At 45.9% G+C, this 16,997-nt stretch overlaps 2 protein-coding genes across 2 annotated transcripts in view; one reads left to right on the forward strand and one right to left on the reverse strand.

The window, feature by feature from the left end:
- Positions 1-536: 536 nt before the first annotated feature.
- lsm14ab (LSM14A mRNA processing body assembly factor b) lies at positions 537-5,768 on the reverse strand. The gene is made up of 10 exons (XM_080499831.1): positions 5,495-5,768; positions 4,683-4,846; positions 4,047-4,197; positions 3,752-3,934; positions 3,406-3,486; positions 3,138-3,314; positions 2,829-3,033; positions 2,721-2,747; positions 2,351-2,597; positions 537-2,265 (listed from the first exon to the last, which is right to left on the reverse strand). Exons 1-10 carry the CDS (start codon positions 5,616-5,618, stop codon positions 2,242-2,244), a joined length of 1,383 nt encoding a protein of 460 aa, XP_080355957.1. The 5' UTR covers positions 5,619-5,768; the 3' UTR covers positions 537-2,241.
- A 696-nt stretch (positions 5,769-6,464) lies between these two features.
- LOC308131759 (transcription initiation factor TFIID subunit 4) overlaps positions 6,465-16,997 on the forward strand; it is a gene marked incomplete at its 5' end in the record, with an annotated part of 102,025 nt that continues 91,492 nt past the window's right edge. Inside the window, 2 exons of the mRNA XM_080498592.1 lie at positions 6,465-7,890; positions 9,617-9,813. Coding sequence (XP_080354718.1) covers positions 6,465-7,890; positions 9,617-9,813 — 1,623 coding nt within the window. The remainder of the gene's footprint in view (positions 7,891-9,616; positions 9,814-16,997) is intronic.

Here is a 16,997-nt window from a genome sequence, read left to right on the forward strand (position 1 = left end):
AGAGCCTCACTTCCAGTATGTTGACCTGGATTTCCCAGTTTCAGTCCTAATGACACGTCATTATTTGATTGGAAACAAAGACTTTAAAAAAAAGTTGGAGATTCAAAATTCTATGTAAATTCATAAAATTAATCATCTCTGTGGATAAAATTGCTCTTGTGTGATTCTGAGCAAACCGACTATATATGTCGATGCTTTTCCTTATTTATGGATTCCCATGTCTTACCTTAGGAGAGAAACACGAGGACATTCACAAGTCCTGCTTGTTGTGAGTTCTCCTGATTTGAAAACTAAAATGTGCTTTGTGATACATAAGCTCTTCCAGATTCGTCCAGGCTTTGTTGCTGTTGAACATTTCTGATGGCTTGTATTTTTCATGGATATAAATACAATAGTTTAAATTAGCCCTGCAGCAAATGTGAGCAGTGTCCATCTAGCAAACTGAAATTTGAATGACGGTTAAGCTTTACTTAACAGTGGAGACTTGTATTCCCTCAAACAAAATTCAGGAAGATAAAAAAAAACCCAAACATACCTTGTAAATTGTACAACTCTTTATTTTTTTTTACGTAAAAACTCCATTTTGCTGATATTGTCAAGAAAACTATTCCTGGTTTACAATTCCAGTGACCAGAAGGAGTAGCAAACATATGAAAACGTCGTCAGTTTCGAATAGTTTCTGTAATACTTTGTCACAAATTGAATCTATTGCGAAAAGCCCATATAAAGTGATGGTTCGTACGGCTATACGCGCTGATCGCCTGTCCGTCTCGTCTCCCGTTACAACGGCACGTCTTCACCTCGGCTGCCCTCCGCTACACAACCACAGCTAGAGGAGGAGCCGAGGCTCTAGTTTCACCCTGTAGTGCTATTGACATGTTTGTAACATTGATATTAAAGGGAGAGCTTGTAAGAAAGTCACCACTCTGAAGGTAATCCCTAAAACACTAAGAAATAAGAGCAAAAATAAACAAAAAACAAAATTATACCACTTGACCTGAACGCACTGGCAACACATCCAGTTCTTCTCCCTTTGTTTATGTGTCAGTGCAAATAAAATAAAATTAAAAAACAAAAAACACTTGAGAATAATCACATTGACAACGATGCAACACGAGGAGCTACAAACAAGCCGGAGGGCTGATATTTGTGAGAGATGCTCCTGATCGGTGTCGTCGGCTCTTTGTTCTGCTGATGGAAAGATCAAAATGCAGGAAAAATGAGGAGGATACAACAAATCAGATGAAGCCGATTTTAAACGAGATTTAAAAAAAAAAGAGAGGAGTTGGCTCAGTATGTTCAGGAGGTACTGAAACGACAAGTCTCATGTTGATCAACACAGGTTATGTTTCTTCTTTTTTGGCAAAATAGCAGAGGAGGAGCATCTTCAGTCAAACCCAACGTGTTTTAGTCTGGAGAACTTGAACGATTAACACTGCAAATGAACGGCTGGATATCGGAGACGGATCGTCTCCAGGAACAGGACCGACCCCAAAACAAGTACTTCTAAAGCCAACGCTGCACGGAGGAACAAACCCATCTGAAGTGCAGTTTCTACAAAGTGGAGGCGAGTTTGTTTGGCGAGCATCAATTGGTTTAGCAGGGCAGTAAAAAAAAAAAAAGAAGAAAAGAAATTAAGCTTAGTTTACATTCAGATTATACTTTCTCACCTCATTAGTTCATCGAAACTTAAATGATGCTTTCTCTCGACTCTTAAAGTTAACAAAGAAAGAAAATAAAAGAATACGTAGAGCAGAAAAAAAACCCAAATGTGAGCAGAGAACACAGCAATGCAACAGGCAATGCCTCCGACTACGTTGACAACATATCCCACGATGTGAGAAACAGAGAAACGTAAAGCTATTGATCCCGTGAGGCTGTGATCCACTCAGGATCCAGACCACTCTCAGTGAACGGCGTCGCTGACAAATCAGCTCCATTGATACAAAAGTTCAAAATCACCCCAAAGCAGGATCTTTACACGTCTGCTGGCTGTGAACCACACTCAATATCTGGGGGCAGGAAAACAAAAACAAAAACAAACAAGAACAACCGGGCCTCATCGTTGAAGTTGAGAGGCAGCGCCGCTCTCGGCCCCTGATGTCAAACAATCCACTGAGTTGCTGGTGACTCACATGTCTTCATTCTTTCTGTCAAATGTTGAGACCAAAGAGGTTTTCTTGAAAGGAAATTATTTCATGTCGAGTGGCTACAATTGTGTGTGGCTCTGCTGCTGCAGGACTACGCAGCCACCTTGTTCTCCTTCTGAAACACAAAACCAGAGGGAGCTCAGAAGGACGGCGTCACCGTTCCGCTCTTACCTACGTCGATTACAATCCCACCAACTCACCCTGTATTCGAAATCGGAGAAATCCCGGCCTCCGTGTCCGCCTCGGAATCCTCCCCGGAACCCGGGCGGGGCGCCTCGCGGCGGCCCGAACGACCCTCTGCTGGAGGAACGGCCGCGGCCGCCGCGGGGCCCCATGAAGCCCCGGCCGCGGTAGCCGCCGCGGCCCCGGTGGTGGTGGTGCCTCAGGGGGATGCCGAACGTCTCGGCGTTCATCCGCCTCTCCTCGGCCCAGGTCGGCCTCCGGTCTCTGACGCAGCAGCAGACAATCCAGATCAGGGACACAAACTACAACTGCATCTTCATCCCGGGAAACAGCAATCATGTTTCTACAGACTCCATCGATTAAAAAAACAAAAAAAAACCATCTCACCTTGAAAATCCTCTCTCTCCGCCTTTACTGAGAAGACAAACGACACTAGAGTCAGTACATTGGTGTGACACTGGAGCCAAGAGGAAAACACTTCCCACAGGGGAGTACCTGGGATCGTCACAGGACAGGTTGTCGAAGAAGGACTTGGACTTGTCATAGTAACAGGAGTTGTTGCCGGCCTCCTCCTCCTCGGTGGTGGCAGCGGCGGTGGTGGTGGGGGTGGTGGTGGTGGTGGTGGGGGTCGTCCCCTCGGTGGCTGGATGTTCAGAGTCGGCCGTCTCCCCTCCGTTCAGAGCCTTCTCACCTTTGTCATCTGCCGAGACGGGTGGTGGGGGGAACCCCTCAAAGCATTAGACGTTGAAGAGCAGTTGCATCATGGATGAATATCAGTCTGGAGCCGCCATGAGGAGGCCGTACCTCTCAGCTTGAGCTTCGTCTGCAGCTCTTTGTCGATCTCGTCTTTGTGAAACTGCGCGTTGGCCGTCTCAAAATCAAAGTCCTCATCAAACTTCATGGTTCCGTCCCTGCGTACGTTCACTTTGCCTCTGCTGCGGTTTCCTCTTCCTCGCCCGCGGCGGGTCGACTGAATGCCCGCTGAGCAGCGCCAGGAGGAGCCAGTTAGCTTCGTGCTGCAGCGTTTCTCATGCAAAGTTAGACTCAAGCATCGGATTAATATTTTACTCACCAGCATGGCGCTTGTTGGGATCCCTGTTTTCCAAAGCACCCTGCTCACTATCTGGCTGTGGCACTTTCTGGACCTCAGGAGCTAAAAATCAAAGTACATTTCCTATCAGTTCAACACGAGGCGCACAGTTACTCATGAGATAGCAGGTGCAGCAGCAGAGTTCAGCTGGAAGCAGGCTTAGCAGAGTTTGTCAAAAGACGATAAATTCAGATCAATGGATTGTGGTTTTTTTGTGTGTGTGTGCTCAGTAACCTCTTATTAACGGTTCTAAAGCTATGGCTTCATGATGAAACACCAGTGCTGGGCCACAGTGGTGGAAAGATCGGCCACGCCATGTGAGTTTTACCTTTTCTCTGTTCCAGGAGGTCGGGGGGCTTCTGGCTGCTGGTGGGTCTGGAAGCAGCCGCCCCCGCTTGGCTCCTCTGGCCGACAGGTGCAGGTGGGGCCGGGGCAGCTGAAGCCGAGGCCTGCACTGCCGGTTCCCGGGTGGAACTCTTCACCAGAGACTCCAAGTGGGGACTTGTACGTCCTGCAAGACGCAGGGTGCAAAGAATGAGGTCCACGGTGCGAGAGAAGGACAAAGCGAGTTTCCAGCACAACTCTCTCTGTACTCTATATTTACTGTAGAGGCTGCTCGTTACCTGCAGCTCCAGCGGATCCAAACTGCTGAGCTCCCAGCGACGCCACACCAAACTGGCTGTAAGAAGGTATGGGGGCCCGGCTGAACGGTGCGTACGACCCCGGGGCCTGGAATGATGGCACTGCGGCTGCATTGCTGGATCCAACGGAAGACTACAAACACGGGTAGACGAAAATCAAGCATAACGTCAACAAATCACGTTTCAGCCTCACTCAACTGTCACTCCAACTGTTGTGCATCACTCTTACAACGATACAACAATAGATTCATCCAAACTTGCTGGAAAACCCCCCCCCCAAAAAACACCTGGAATTAAATACTGATCATTTTGAAGAGGCAAAGTCCTGATAAACAAGTACGCGCCAATAAACGGGAGCCACAATCACTGACGAGCTCCACCTGTGGCAATACAGGGTCACACTGTCGGCCTGGGAAAACAATGTCCAGTAAAGTCAGAGTATAAAGGACCAAGTCAGTTTTTCAGTCGGAGACATCGAGTCAAACTAATTAACCAGTAAATGCAGAGTAAAGGTGTTCATGGACGCTGATTGAAAACAGCTGGCTGATCCAACATGATCACACAGCTGAGAGGAATTACATTAACGACGAGCCGCAGCCCCCATTCAACTGGACTCACTTGGACGATGGCCGGGTCCTGAGGCAGCGAGCTGGCGGCTTTGGGCGGCTCGCAGACCGTCAGGTCTTTAATGTCGCTCCCCCTAAAGATGATGTACTCAAACACCTCCTCTCGGGGCGGAATGGGCCGGTCGGTGGGGCGGTCCTCGGTGCCAAAGGAGCGGACTGTTGAGAAAATTCACCACAGTTACAGTCACTGTTGAATGGAGTACAATTCTTTGCAAGGGAAATAAAGACACAGAGCAACTATTTCACGAGTGAATTTCAAGATTTAAAATGGCCAATGTTAGGGTGCATGACTGTATGATGAAATAAGAACATTCGAGGAAGAATGAAAATTGAAAAGTCAACTTTTGGTAGTTTTGTCAGATTCGTCAGTACTGCCAGTTGGAACCTCTAAACAATTTCGATTTACCCAAGTAAATAAGTCACTATTCACTGACTAAACCGACATCGAGTTTATCACCGTGTAAAACAAAGACGAACCAATTTAATTGTGAAAGTTAACAAATCTTTGTTTAAATTTATCATTCTAATACAGCTTAGATGGCACATTGCCGTGGGTGGGATCTTCATAAAGAGCTCTCTGACAGTTCTGGGTCACTAATTTTCCACTTTGAGACTCCTGGTAATCACAATTTGACGTTTAGTCTTTTCACAATGTAAACAAAGGACGCAGACAGTTAGCTGAGGGAGCTAACTTAAAGCTAAGTGGCACAACTAACTGCGCTGAAAACTAAACTTCACCGTCTTGGTGAGTGTGTTTGGGAGATGACGGAGGAGGTTAATCCACCTCTCGGCGACTTATCTCACCTTTAGCCAGAGCCACGGTCGAGTTTTCCGTGTCGATGGTGTATAAAATTCCTTCATAGCGGATCTCGGCCTTGGAGATGAGGCTGATTTTGCTGCCGATGTAAGGCGTTCCTCCTCCGCTCATGTTGGCCCCTTTGCTTTTAAAACCGCCGCTACTTCCAAGGAAAAAGCTCTCCGTCAAGCGAAGGGTGGACTGCGGTGCTCTCCGGGTTGTACAGGAGTGAGTCGGGACGCTTCGCAGTGGATCTCAGTCGGAGCTCGAACTGCTCTCTACCACGACATGGCCGTTTTCATTTTCCTTCCCCCGCCGCGGAGGATGCTGGGAGAAGGGCTGAGGCTCAATCCACTCAAATAGCCTCCTCCTATATAGCCTTGCTGCTCAAAAAGTATGGTTGAAGTTCCATTAAACGTAATGATTTGGACACTATGGCGTATTTGTTACCAGATTTAATAAAAATTGCCGGTCATCTTTGCTGAAATAACAGTATCAAGTGTATCAGAGGACGTTTAATAGAAGTATGAGACGTAGCCATTTCTCATATCGCGGGAATTCACGAGATCACATCTCTCCACCCCGCACCCACACTTCAAGACGATACAAACCAAGATGTAGAATTGTATACAGAATATACACAACTTTATTGCATAATTCGACTGCAATACTCTGAAATGTAGATTTATTTGTATTAGTTTACAACTCGGAAACGTAAACGACGACAATGTTCAGAAGGGAGCTCCATCGCCTCGCGCGCGCTGGTTACTGAACGCACACGGCGCTCACAGCTTTACGGCAAATCGTTGGTATTCTCGACTAAATGATCTTTAATGAGATAAAAAAAAAATATATAAACACAAAAACGAGCCGCCCCCTTCTCTCGTTTACTGACGTCAGATTCATTCCCACAATGCCTGGTAACACGCAGGCGCACTGCGCGGGGAAAAAATCTAAGACAGCGATCTGTGATCAGAGATGGCGGGCACCTCCGACCCCCTGGAAGATATGCTCTTTTCAGAGGTGGATGAGAAAGCTGTGAGTGACCTGGTGGGCTCGCTGGAGTCGCAGCTTGCAGGGCAAAGCAACCCAGCCGGGAAAGCAGACGAAAACGGAGGCACTGGCTCCGTGGCTCCCGCTAACCATCACTTAGGGAAAACGGCTCCAGCTCCAGTGAACACCACAACACTGGAACAACAACAACAAGGACGGAGGAACAAACCTGAGATGCGCCAGGAGATCAACTCCAAAGAGGTTAGCCCGGATAAAACTGTCACGTCCCCTCCTTTCGGGGAGCCCTCCACTCCTCCGGCTGCCCGCGTGAGCGACACGACCAGCGGCGGCTCGCAAACACATGGGGCATCCGTCACAACACTGACTGCATCTGGCGTGTCAACTTTGGCAGCTCCGGCGGCTCCAGCTGTTCCGGCGGCTCCAGCGGCCAGCATCAGCACCACCGCCGCCGCCGCCGCATCCAACCGGGGCTCCAAGGGCAGCCCCGGCGGCGCCGAGCCATCGGCGGAGGCGAACCCCCCGAGGAAACGCGTAACGACGCCGCGGAGGAACGCTTCTGCTCGGATAAAGAGTTTCAACGGCGCGGCGGTGACGACCAGGAGGACCAGCAGCACGACGGAGGGCGGCAGCTCCTCGGACGCCGGAGCAAGTCCCCCGAACTGCACCAGACCGGCCTCTTCCGCCATCAGCACCCCAACTTACACCCTGACCAGCGCCAGCCTGCCCGTGGCTCTGGACCGGGGGACCCCCACCATCGCCCTGCACAGACTCCCCAGTCACATCGTGGCCAGTATAGCCCAGAACGGCAACGGGACCAGCGTCTCGGCCTTGGTCCAGCAGGGTGCCCGCATCGGACCCGTCCCCTCTGCGGCTTCCCCGGGGAGCGGGGTCAAAACCGACGCCGAGGCTTCCAAAACAGACGATTGTCAGTCCAAAATTGTAATGTCGAGTCCGTCTAGTGGCGTGAACTCTGTTATAAACCCTGTTGCCCCTGCTCCCCGCGTTGCCACGCCGACCACCACCACCACCACAGCATCAGCCACCACCACCACCACCACCACCACAGTGGTGACCCAGGCCGTGAGCTCTGTGGCCCCCGTTGCCGGGGTCACCGCCATGGCTACTCCTACTCCTCCTCCTCCTACTACTCCTACTGTTACTACGACTACGTCTGTGTGTGGGACTCTCCAGGCCACGGCGGTGACCACCACTGTCAGCTTGGTCAGGCCCGCAGCCCCCTCTCCCACGCCGGCTGTGGCCCCCATCGCACAGACTCAACCCCGTCCGGGACTCGCAGCCCCCCAGAGGATTGTTGCCCCCCAGCTCATCGTCAGACCACCTCAGCAGCAGACGACCATTCAGCTGCCCCCTGGGTTTACGATCCCACCCGGTAAGGAGGAAGACGTTTACATCAGGGATGGAACAAACTTCCCGGAGGCTGCCGCGCTCGATCGTCAATGTTGTGCGATGTTTGTTGGGCTGTTTTCACATTCAGAAAATAGTCTTTCGTCACGTTTTTATGCTGTCTCCTGTGGCCGTTACATATCACTTATGCCTTTTGCTTGTTTGTATAACATATATAACAAAAACACTTACCTGGATAAATGTGTCAGATAATCAAAGTAAGAGAAGACGGACTTTTCAGCAAGTTTTTTGTGTGTGGTCATTTGTTCCAGAAATTCCACATATAGACATCGCCTGATGAGGCGAATGTCAAATGACACTAACTCAGTGTTGCAGGAGAGTGAGAAGTGAGTGGGTCTCTGAAGAAAGTGGACTTACATTGAGGGGAGCGACAGAAGAAACTTGTTTCAGACAGGAGGAGGACCAGTGTATAGATTAATAAAGAGGAGTTTTGAAATGATGACTGATGAAAAGGTACTCCTGTGGAAATCCCAGCGTGAGATTGAGCATAATAAATCCATTTTAACACAGCACTTTCTGACAAACGCTTTAAAATAAAAAAATGACACCCCATAGAAGCCACAACTGCAATTGTCAAGTGAAGATTCAATTACTTTTCAAAAATCACACAGAAAGCCCTCACACATAAAATACACAGGTAAAGATGTGATGGGTGTATTTATTAATCAGATGCAGAATGCACCAGTAAAACTCAAAATGTTCCAAATCAATTACCTTAGCGGTCCTGTGTGGGTTACAAACACACTGAAATATGTCATGGTGTGCAGAAGCAACATCAACAGTAAAACATGTTCAACATACAGTTTGAGATTTGTATTTATGCCGCTTGTTGCTACTTGCTGGCTTTCATGGAGATTCTGCATCTTCCTCAGTCGCACTTTGCAGAAAGTCATGTTGAGCTCAGCTCATCATATCTTTGACAGTATTGTCACAATCAGCGTGTTTGTATTTCTATTCAATGGAGGTTTATGATCCACATCCACGTGACTTTCAATATTACAAGAACCTCGGTGGTTGGTCCTTCTGTCAAAAATAAGTAGGAGATTGTATGTTTTCTAAATGTGGACGGGGATTGTTCTGTGTTTATCTGGTTCTAACTCCCACACAAGCTGTTATCTTGTTTAGTAAACTGGGCAGGGTAAGACCGGCGGTCAGAAGCGTCCCTCCTCGGTTCGTCGGTCTTGAACGTTGTTCGGAGTCATCTGACCTCAGGAATAAAGGCACAGTGAGATCGCTGAGAGAATAATAGAAATACGGTACTCTTAACCCTCCTGCTTACCTCATGACCTTTTTTGCTTCGTAGAAAAAACTGTGACGATAAACATCTGTTTAGTTAAAACGCCTGCTTTACCTGACAACGGATACTTTACAAATGTGATCGCTTGATAAGTGCCGTCCAAGCCTTTCAGACAGAGTAAGTAATTGTGTAATTAGACGATAATCACAGCTACAGTTAATTTCACCACCGCTGGGACTGACACTTGTTCAACACTCTGGCTCGAGATCAATATAAATCTTCGGGAAAAAATTACATTTTAAACCTTGTTGTGAAGTTGCTTTGTAGTGCCACACTTGCTTTGTACAAGCCCACTTTATTACAAGAATACCAGCGGGTGCAGTATTTCTCTTGTTGAGTGTTGCAATACCATTCTGTGACACTGACCTCTCCTTCGTGCTTCCTGCTGCTTTAGGGATGGTGTTGGTACGGACGGAGTTGGGCCAGCTGGTCATGGTTCCTCAGCAGGCTTTGGCCCAGGCTCAAGCTCAAGCCCAAGCCCAAGCCCAGGCCCAGGCGCAGGCGCAGGCGCAGGCCCAGGCCCAGAACAACATCTCTCCTCGACCTGCTACCCCCACCACAGGCACGTCCTTCAGAGTAACAACTCCACAGGTGAGACTCCCCCGCTGAACACCCGCGAGAGATGCCATCTGTGGCCTTTTTACTAATGTGAGGATCGTGTGAGATGTTTTTCTTTTTTTTTTTTAAACTCCCAACGGGAGGAGTGAGGCAGGTCAGAGGGCTGTTAGAGTAGGCATGGTACACTTTGGTAATGTTGTGTAGTTTCTCTTTTGTGCATCAGTCCTGCAACAAGTGTCCCAAATTGTCTTGATATTCACATCATACCCATTTTTTTCCTGTTCTGAAACTTTCCTACGTCCCCATTTCATCATATCTTGGTTGTTTCCTTGCACTTTAGAACAAACCTTTGGCTTAAACGCTTGATTTGTGCGTCATGTAATCTAGAATGTACATTTTTCTCAACTGAGAAATTATTTAAAATTTCATAAGCTTGTGGTAACATTTGGAATAACTAAATAAGCACATTATTATGGTGAGCTGGCAGACCAGCCACCACTCTGGGTTTTGTGAGCAAAGGCATTGACTTCTAACATCTCCCCGGGTGTTAACAATGAATAGGACGGGTTAAATGCAGGGGAATGATCTCTCCAAGGGAATCAGTAAAGTATCTCATCATGAAGAACTCTTTTATGCTTCAAGATGTGAGATATTACTCAGATATTAAGGGAAAATATCACACAAAAATACCTGCATGTCTGTTCATTTGCAAGCAATAACACTGATACTCTTATTTTAAATAATATCAAAATAATCTCAATGTCATTGTGATAAAAAAAAACACTTGTCATATTAAATAACTATGTTACGTAACGTCAAAAAATGATTGTCATAGTAACACTGAATGTATAGAGGCATTTTAACGTGGTAGAAAATGTGACAATACGTATTCATCAGTCTAATTGTGCTGATATGATTTGAAAAAAGTGAGTTTGTAGTTTGAGTTGAAGTGTGTACATCTGCTGGCCTGAAAGCAGTGGAGAGGTCAGTCATCCATCTTTCTTCTGTGCACATCCAATCCATTGGACTGGACCATATCCCAGCATGCACCAGGTAAGAGGGAGACCACGGGTGCGTCCGAAATGTCCCTCATAACTCTTTATCTGTCCACTTTTCCTCAACCCCCCCGGAAGTGTTTTCAGGTGAATGAATGTGGCGTAGTGGTGCAGATGAGCGGTGTCAGGTACACAGTGGAGAGGGTGAGTTTGTTGGCGCTCAAGTTCCAGACGGAGTGGACGAGGCGGAATATCTGAATGTTGTTCACGCGATAGTTGTCGGGAGAAATGATTTAGGCGTGTGGTAATTTAAGTGTAATTCTAATGTTGCTGCACGCGGTGGCAAAAGTGTGGTTAAAATCCCAGTGCTGATCTGCTCTGTGAGAGACATGACGTTTTAAATCACCTTGACCTTAATGAGCCATCAAAATAGGACTTGGCTGTTGTTCTCTCAGGCAGGATAAATCAGTCAACATGTGTTGTAACACGTACTTGGAATGCAAGGAATTGTCATTGTACCTTCTTCTTTTTCTCTTCCATGTGGAACTGTTGCATTTTTGATGACCTGAACTCACTCAGACTTGCAATGAACACACGCTCACATCAGAAGTGGCGACGGAATGTGTGACTTCATGGGAATTATGCATGAATGTGTAAAAGTTGCTCCATAGGGGCCCCTTAAAATGTTTACACATTTGGAACGTCTACTGCGATCAGCACGGTTCACCGACAGGAAGTCTGTCGTTCTTTTTGTTAACTGTGACTTTTTTTTTGTGACGATTTCCTCTTCAGGACCTGTTCAACACTTTATCATTTGACAGTTTTCACTGTGTCATGGTGAAATAGTTCCAGTAAACTACGTCAAACCTCTTTTCATTGTGCATGGAGTTGAGGTTTGTGGTTCTCTCACCCTGAAGTGACCCTCTATTTGTTCACGTTGAGCCCAGATGGGCAGAAAACACAGTTGGGTGTCCTCGGCACAGAAAACAGGACCTGAATCGAACTGTTTCCTCGTCTGTCTTTTCACTCACGAGCGGTGAAGCCGCAGACACGTGAGGCGTTTTCAGTGACTTTTCTCGTATTGACGGTACAAAACGGATTATTGACTATTCATGATCACACTGTTGATAACTGCTGAGACAGGAACACTCAGCTTTAACGAGAATAGTTCCATTCTTAATTCGGGATTGGGAACAAATATGGAAATGGTTGGAAGGTGAATCGTATGCAGTTGCCGTGGTAACTAACGACACCAGCCTACACCGTGACATCATCGGGCAGAGTCCATTGAGATGTCACATTGGTCACTTTCAGTGGCGAGCAGGCGGCCAGCCTGCACTCAGTCCTTCACAATCACCCAACCAGCCAGCGACACACCATCCAACAGCGCCACACAGATTTCCCAGCGTCTATTACCGGTTCAGTGCTGCACAACTTTTTACTCAAACGTGTAAAGCGAGAAGCAGCTTGACACTTCCCTCAAAATTAAGTCCCTGCACGAGACGCTCTTCTCTCAGCGAGATCTCGGCATTAAACAAAATGCAAAGATCACGAAGCGCCTCTGCAGCTGAGAGCAGGTGGAGGATGGTCAGGGGGGAGCTTTGGAGGCCCAACCAATGACTGATGGCCTCACAGCCGGAGGGGAAACACTGCCTGCTGAAAGAAGCTCTTGCGAAGAAAGAAGAAGAAGAAGGGACTTTATTTGTATAGCACCTTTCACAGATAAAAAAATCACAAAGTGCTTCACAGAGGCACAAAAAACAACAAAATAGTACAGACGGAATTAACAAAGAACCAATCGCAGCCTTGTCAACTAAAAGCTTGTCTGAACAGCCGTGTTTTCAGCTGCTTCTTAAAAGAATCAACAGAGTCGGCTACACGCAGCGACAAAGGAAGGCCATTCCACAATTTAGGAGCAACAGCTTCAAAGGACAAGTCTCCTCTGGTTGTAAAGTGGGTCCGTGGGGCAGTGAGGAGGTTCTGGCCCGAGGACCTAAGGGAGCGACCGGGGGAGTAGGGGCACAACAAGTCAGACACATATTTAGGAGCCTGACCGTGCAACGCTCTAAAAGTCAGAACTAAAATCTTGAATTCAATTCGAAATTTGATGGGGAGCCAGTGCAGGGAATATAAAATAGGAGTAATGTGGGACCGCCTGCTAGATCCTGTTAAAAGCCGCGCTGCAGCATTTTGAACAATTTGAAGTCGGTTCAAAGCAGATTTGTTAAAACAAGTAAAAAGGGAGTTAGAATAATCTAAACGAGGTGAGATAAAAGCATGAATTACCACTTCTAGATCAGAGTTGGATAAAATTGGCCTTAGCTTGGCGATGTTTCTCAAGTGGAAAAAGCAGTTTTTGACCAGACGTCTCGAATGGCTGTCGAGGGACAGAGACCGGTCAAACCAAACGCCATGATTTCTGATGCTCGCCTGAACCGAGGAGCCCAGAGAACCAAGGTGGTTGACGATCGAAGGGAGTGTCTGCTCTGGAGCAATAATCAAAGTCTCAGTCTTTTTAGGATTGAGCTGAAGGCAGTTCTCACAGAGCCACAACTTTACACTTGAAAGACAATCCAGAAAGAATCGAAGGAGAAGAAGAGATACGGACGGCTGAAAGTTCTGACTGACAAAACGAGGGCGGAGGCGCTGCACAAGGAACATCAGCAGCAAGTCGTCCAGCTGAGCGCAGGGAAGGACGCTCTCTGCTGGAGCCCCACATCAGTGGAGGACACCAAGGCAGAGCCTCCAGCAGAGTGGGAGCAGCGCTTGGGGGCTTTTGTGAGGACGAGGTGGCGGCAGAGATCGCCCGTCTGAAATAACAGCAGAGGCTGCAGTTAAAAACAAAATCAAATCATCCAAATGCAGAGGTCTTTTTTTTTTTTCTCTCTCCCGAGAGAATGAAAAATAAAATGAAAACAATGGTGTTAATTTAAAGTCGATTTTGAAATGGGAAAACTAAAAAGCGACTAGTATCAGATGGTGCCTGGTAATTATTTAAAATGTGTTTATGCACAGTTTATATTTGAAATGCATAAAAAAAACTAAAGCAGATGCAAGGAAAAAAATCAAGGTTATGGTTTTGTGAACTTTATGAGTGAATATGTGGTTTTCTTCTTTTCTACCTTTTATAATGTGAACTTGTCCATTCTTCCCAGGAAATCCCTCAAGATATTCAACATTTTCCAACTAAAAACAAGTGAAGACTGTAAATATTGAATAGCATTAAAAGATAACATACTTACTTATAATATCTGCAATCACTATTGCTGTAGTTGCTATACGATGATGAGGACTTTCGATGCACATTGTTCTTAATAACATTAGCTACTTGTAGGCCGAAGTGGTCGCCTCCTCTAAATGTTCAAAGATAAAAGAGGAGATGTTCCAGAAGATTGTTTTGGAGGTGAATAAAGTCAATGTAATATTTGTGTTTCAGTGTTTGGTCACCTGGCCGTTCATCACTGTAGTAATTACAACAATACAAAGCCGCAATCAGTCGTTCAAGAAAAAGTAGTTCATTTAAATTGAAAGCGTATAATCAAGTCTCCCACCGTCAATGAAGCACAACGGTGATAATATCTCATTAAACTCACTCTTACTACGAGAGCTGCCTGCTGCTGTGTGCAGACACTGTGCTCTTTTTTTTTTTTTTAAAGTAAGCAACCCTCTGACACTGATTCATGAAAAAACAACAACAGAGTTTTAAAACAGCGTAACCAGGCTGCTATTTCTGATCAAACGAGAGTGACGGACGTTTCTGGAAATGGGAGAAGGCATTTTAAAAAACAACCTGATTTACTTTATTAAACATTTTCTTTTTTTTTCTTTTCTTTTTTTTAAACCAAATGCAATCTAGCAACTTACCATGATATAATAATCTATAGTCTAGCAAGGTTTTAAAATGATGACTGAACACTTGTTACTTGTAGATTCACCGGATTTAGTTTTAAGAAAATAAATCATGTCAAAATAAGTGCATTGAATGACCTTTTCTGCACTTTTTTCTCCATAATGAACTGACACCACTTCTTTAATGGCCCAGCACAAGTATGAGCACGAACCTTTAGCTACTTGCTGATACGGCGTGCCGAAGCAAATACTTAATAAACGCCGTAAAGCCAAATTCATACTTCTTATGCAAACGATGGGCGAAGGCTATGTGTTAGCCACAAACCACCTCCGCTTAATGCCGTTTGCAGCTTTAATTGGAAATGTAGTATCTGCCGTTATCAGTGTGGAAGAGAAGGGCTAGACAGTGAAAAGTAGTAATTAAGAGGGACCATGTGAAACACGTGAAGTTGGGGTGTTTTACTGTGGGCTGGGAAGAAGCTCCACCATTTAGGTTTTTAAATATGCACTTAAATATCTTAGTTTTTTTTTTTAAGATAGTTGCAGTATCCAGAGTAAGACATCTGGGGCTGGAGGTATTTCGTGGACAAAGATCTTTGTAATTTCCCCCAGAGGGTAATAATGCCCAAAAGCAGTAACTCTTTAAGGTTTGAAAGCATCAGGATACCAGAGAAAATCTAAGTTAAATGAACTTACTTGATAAATATCACAATTACTGTTCGAGATATATTAGATGCAGCCAATCAATAAATATAATTTATTGCATATGGGTCAGCCATTGACATCAAAATCTTTAATTTTGAAAATCATCAAAGTCATTGAATTTTACTCCGAGGTGTGAGGCAAACTGTGTGTTGCTCTGATTCACTTCAAACAATTATTTAATGTGGTTTTTTTTCTGATCTGCTGCTGAAGTAGCTTTCATCACTAAGCAGGACAGACAAATAGCCCCCCCCCCCCCCCTCACAGTAAGAATGATCTGTGGGGGGTACGTACACCAGACAGACAGTATTTCCCCTCAAGAAATACTTCCGGAGGCCCCCTGTGAACACAAGAAGTCCAAAAAATGTCAGGTCTCCCAGCCAGGAAACTCTAGCAGCCTCAGCGTGTGTTGACACTGGCTATATTAAACTGAACCCTGGCCAATTTCTACTGTAAGTGTCCATTTGTGTCAGAGTCAAATGTGACATCCACATCTTATTGTCGCCCATTAGAATAAGCTTGATTGATTAAAGTCCACTGGACTGAAGAGATGTAAGCAGAACCAGCAGTGAATTTAAACACAGGACCTCACTGACTTTATAATATATATAGACTTTATACTATTTTAAATGTCAAATTCCTGAAGGAGGGGTTTCGAGGTATCCCAGCTCACCGTAGGTGAAAGCAAGAGAACATCCTGTGCAGGTCAGCAAACCGTCAATCTGAGGTTTTTCGAGAAACTTTATTTGCATGCAACATGCAAACTCCACACAGAAGTACTCCAATCACTGTGAGGTGAGAGTGCTATCCACTCCTCCACCATGCAGCAGCCTCACTTTTTACTGTAACTGAATGTAATAACAGGAATATTCCTCTTACTGTTTTGTCTCCTCTCAACATGTTACGTGCTGCTGGTTAGTCGTTTGCTCGTAAATATTCCACTTTACTTATCCAACCAGCATCAGGGTGCCGGCAGCACAGCACAACTCTGGCCTGCACCGGAATACACTAGGCTGCTAGTCAATATTTCAGTACACACCAGCAACTTCATGTTGTTTGACGTGCGAGCACATTTAACGGACTGCGGACTATTTGGACAGAAGCCGGTGCAAGCAGGTGAATTGTCGTCGCGACAAGTGATTGATGTTTCAGCTTTTCCTTGACCTCACTCCCTCACTCACTCATTCGCTCCATATTTTTTTACTTTGTTTGTAGTAGAGAAGCAGTTCATCAACCTCTGACCTCCGTCTGTCTTTCAGATCCTTCACTGCATCATAACTCCCGTCAGGGTTGAACCCACAGCGGAAAGCTTTGTGGAAACCTCTCGGTCTGAAACTCACATCCATTCATTCTGTCGGCCAATACAGTCCAATCTGGGCGGGCACCACCTCATTAGAAGAACAGGAGCCTAATTGGGGTTTGATTAATATGTTAAACTGTGTAATTACGACGAATGAATGTGCTTGATTATTTTATCCATAGATTAAACAGAGATTAATAGGTGAATTAATGTCTTAAGGCTTCTTAATGACTCCATGGGGTCCTCTCATCAAAATTTAACGAGCTACTGAATCATTAATTGGAATTTGCTTATTATCACCTGTGGATGCATCATTCATTGGAAAACGTGAGCTGGTGGGCGGGCACACCTTTGGTGCCTGATTGCTATTA

The sequence above is a fragment of the Blennius ocellaris genome (genome assembly GCF_963422515.1).
Source record: "Blennius ocellaris genome assembly, chromosome: 1".
NCBI classification, from domain to species: domain Eukaryota; kingdom Metazoa; phylum Chordata; class Actinopteri; order Blenniiformes; family Blenniidae; genus Blennius; species Blennius ocellaris.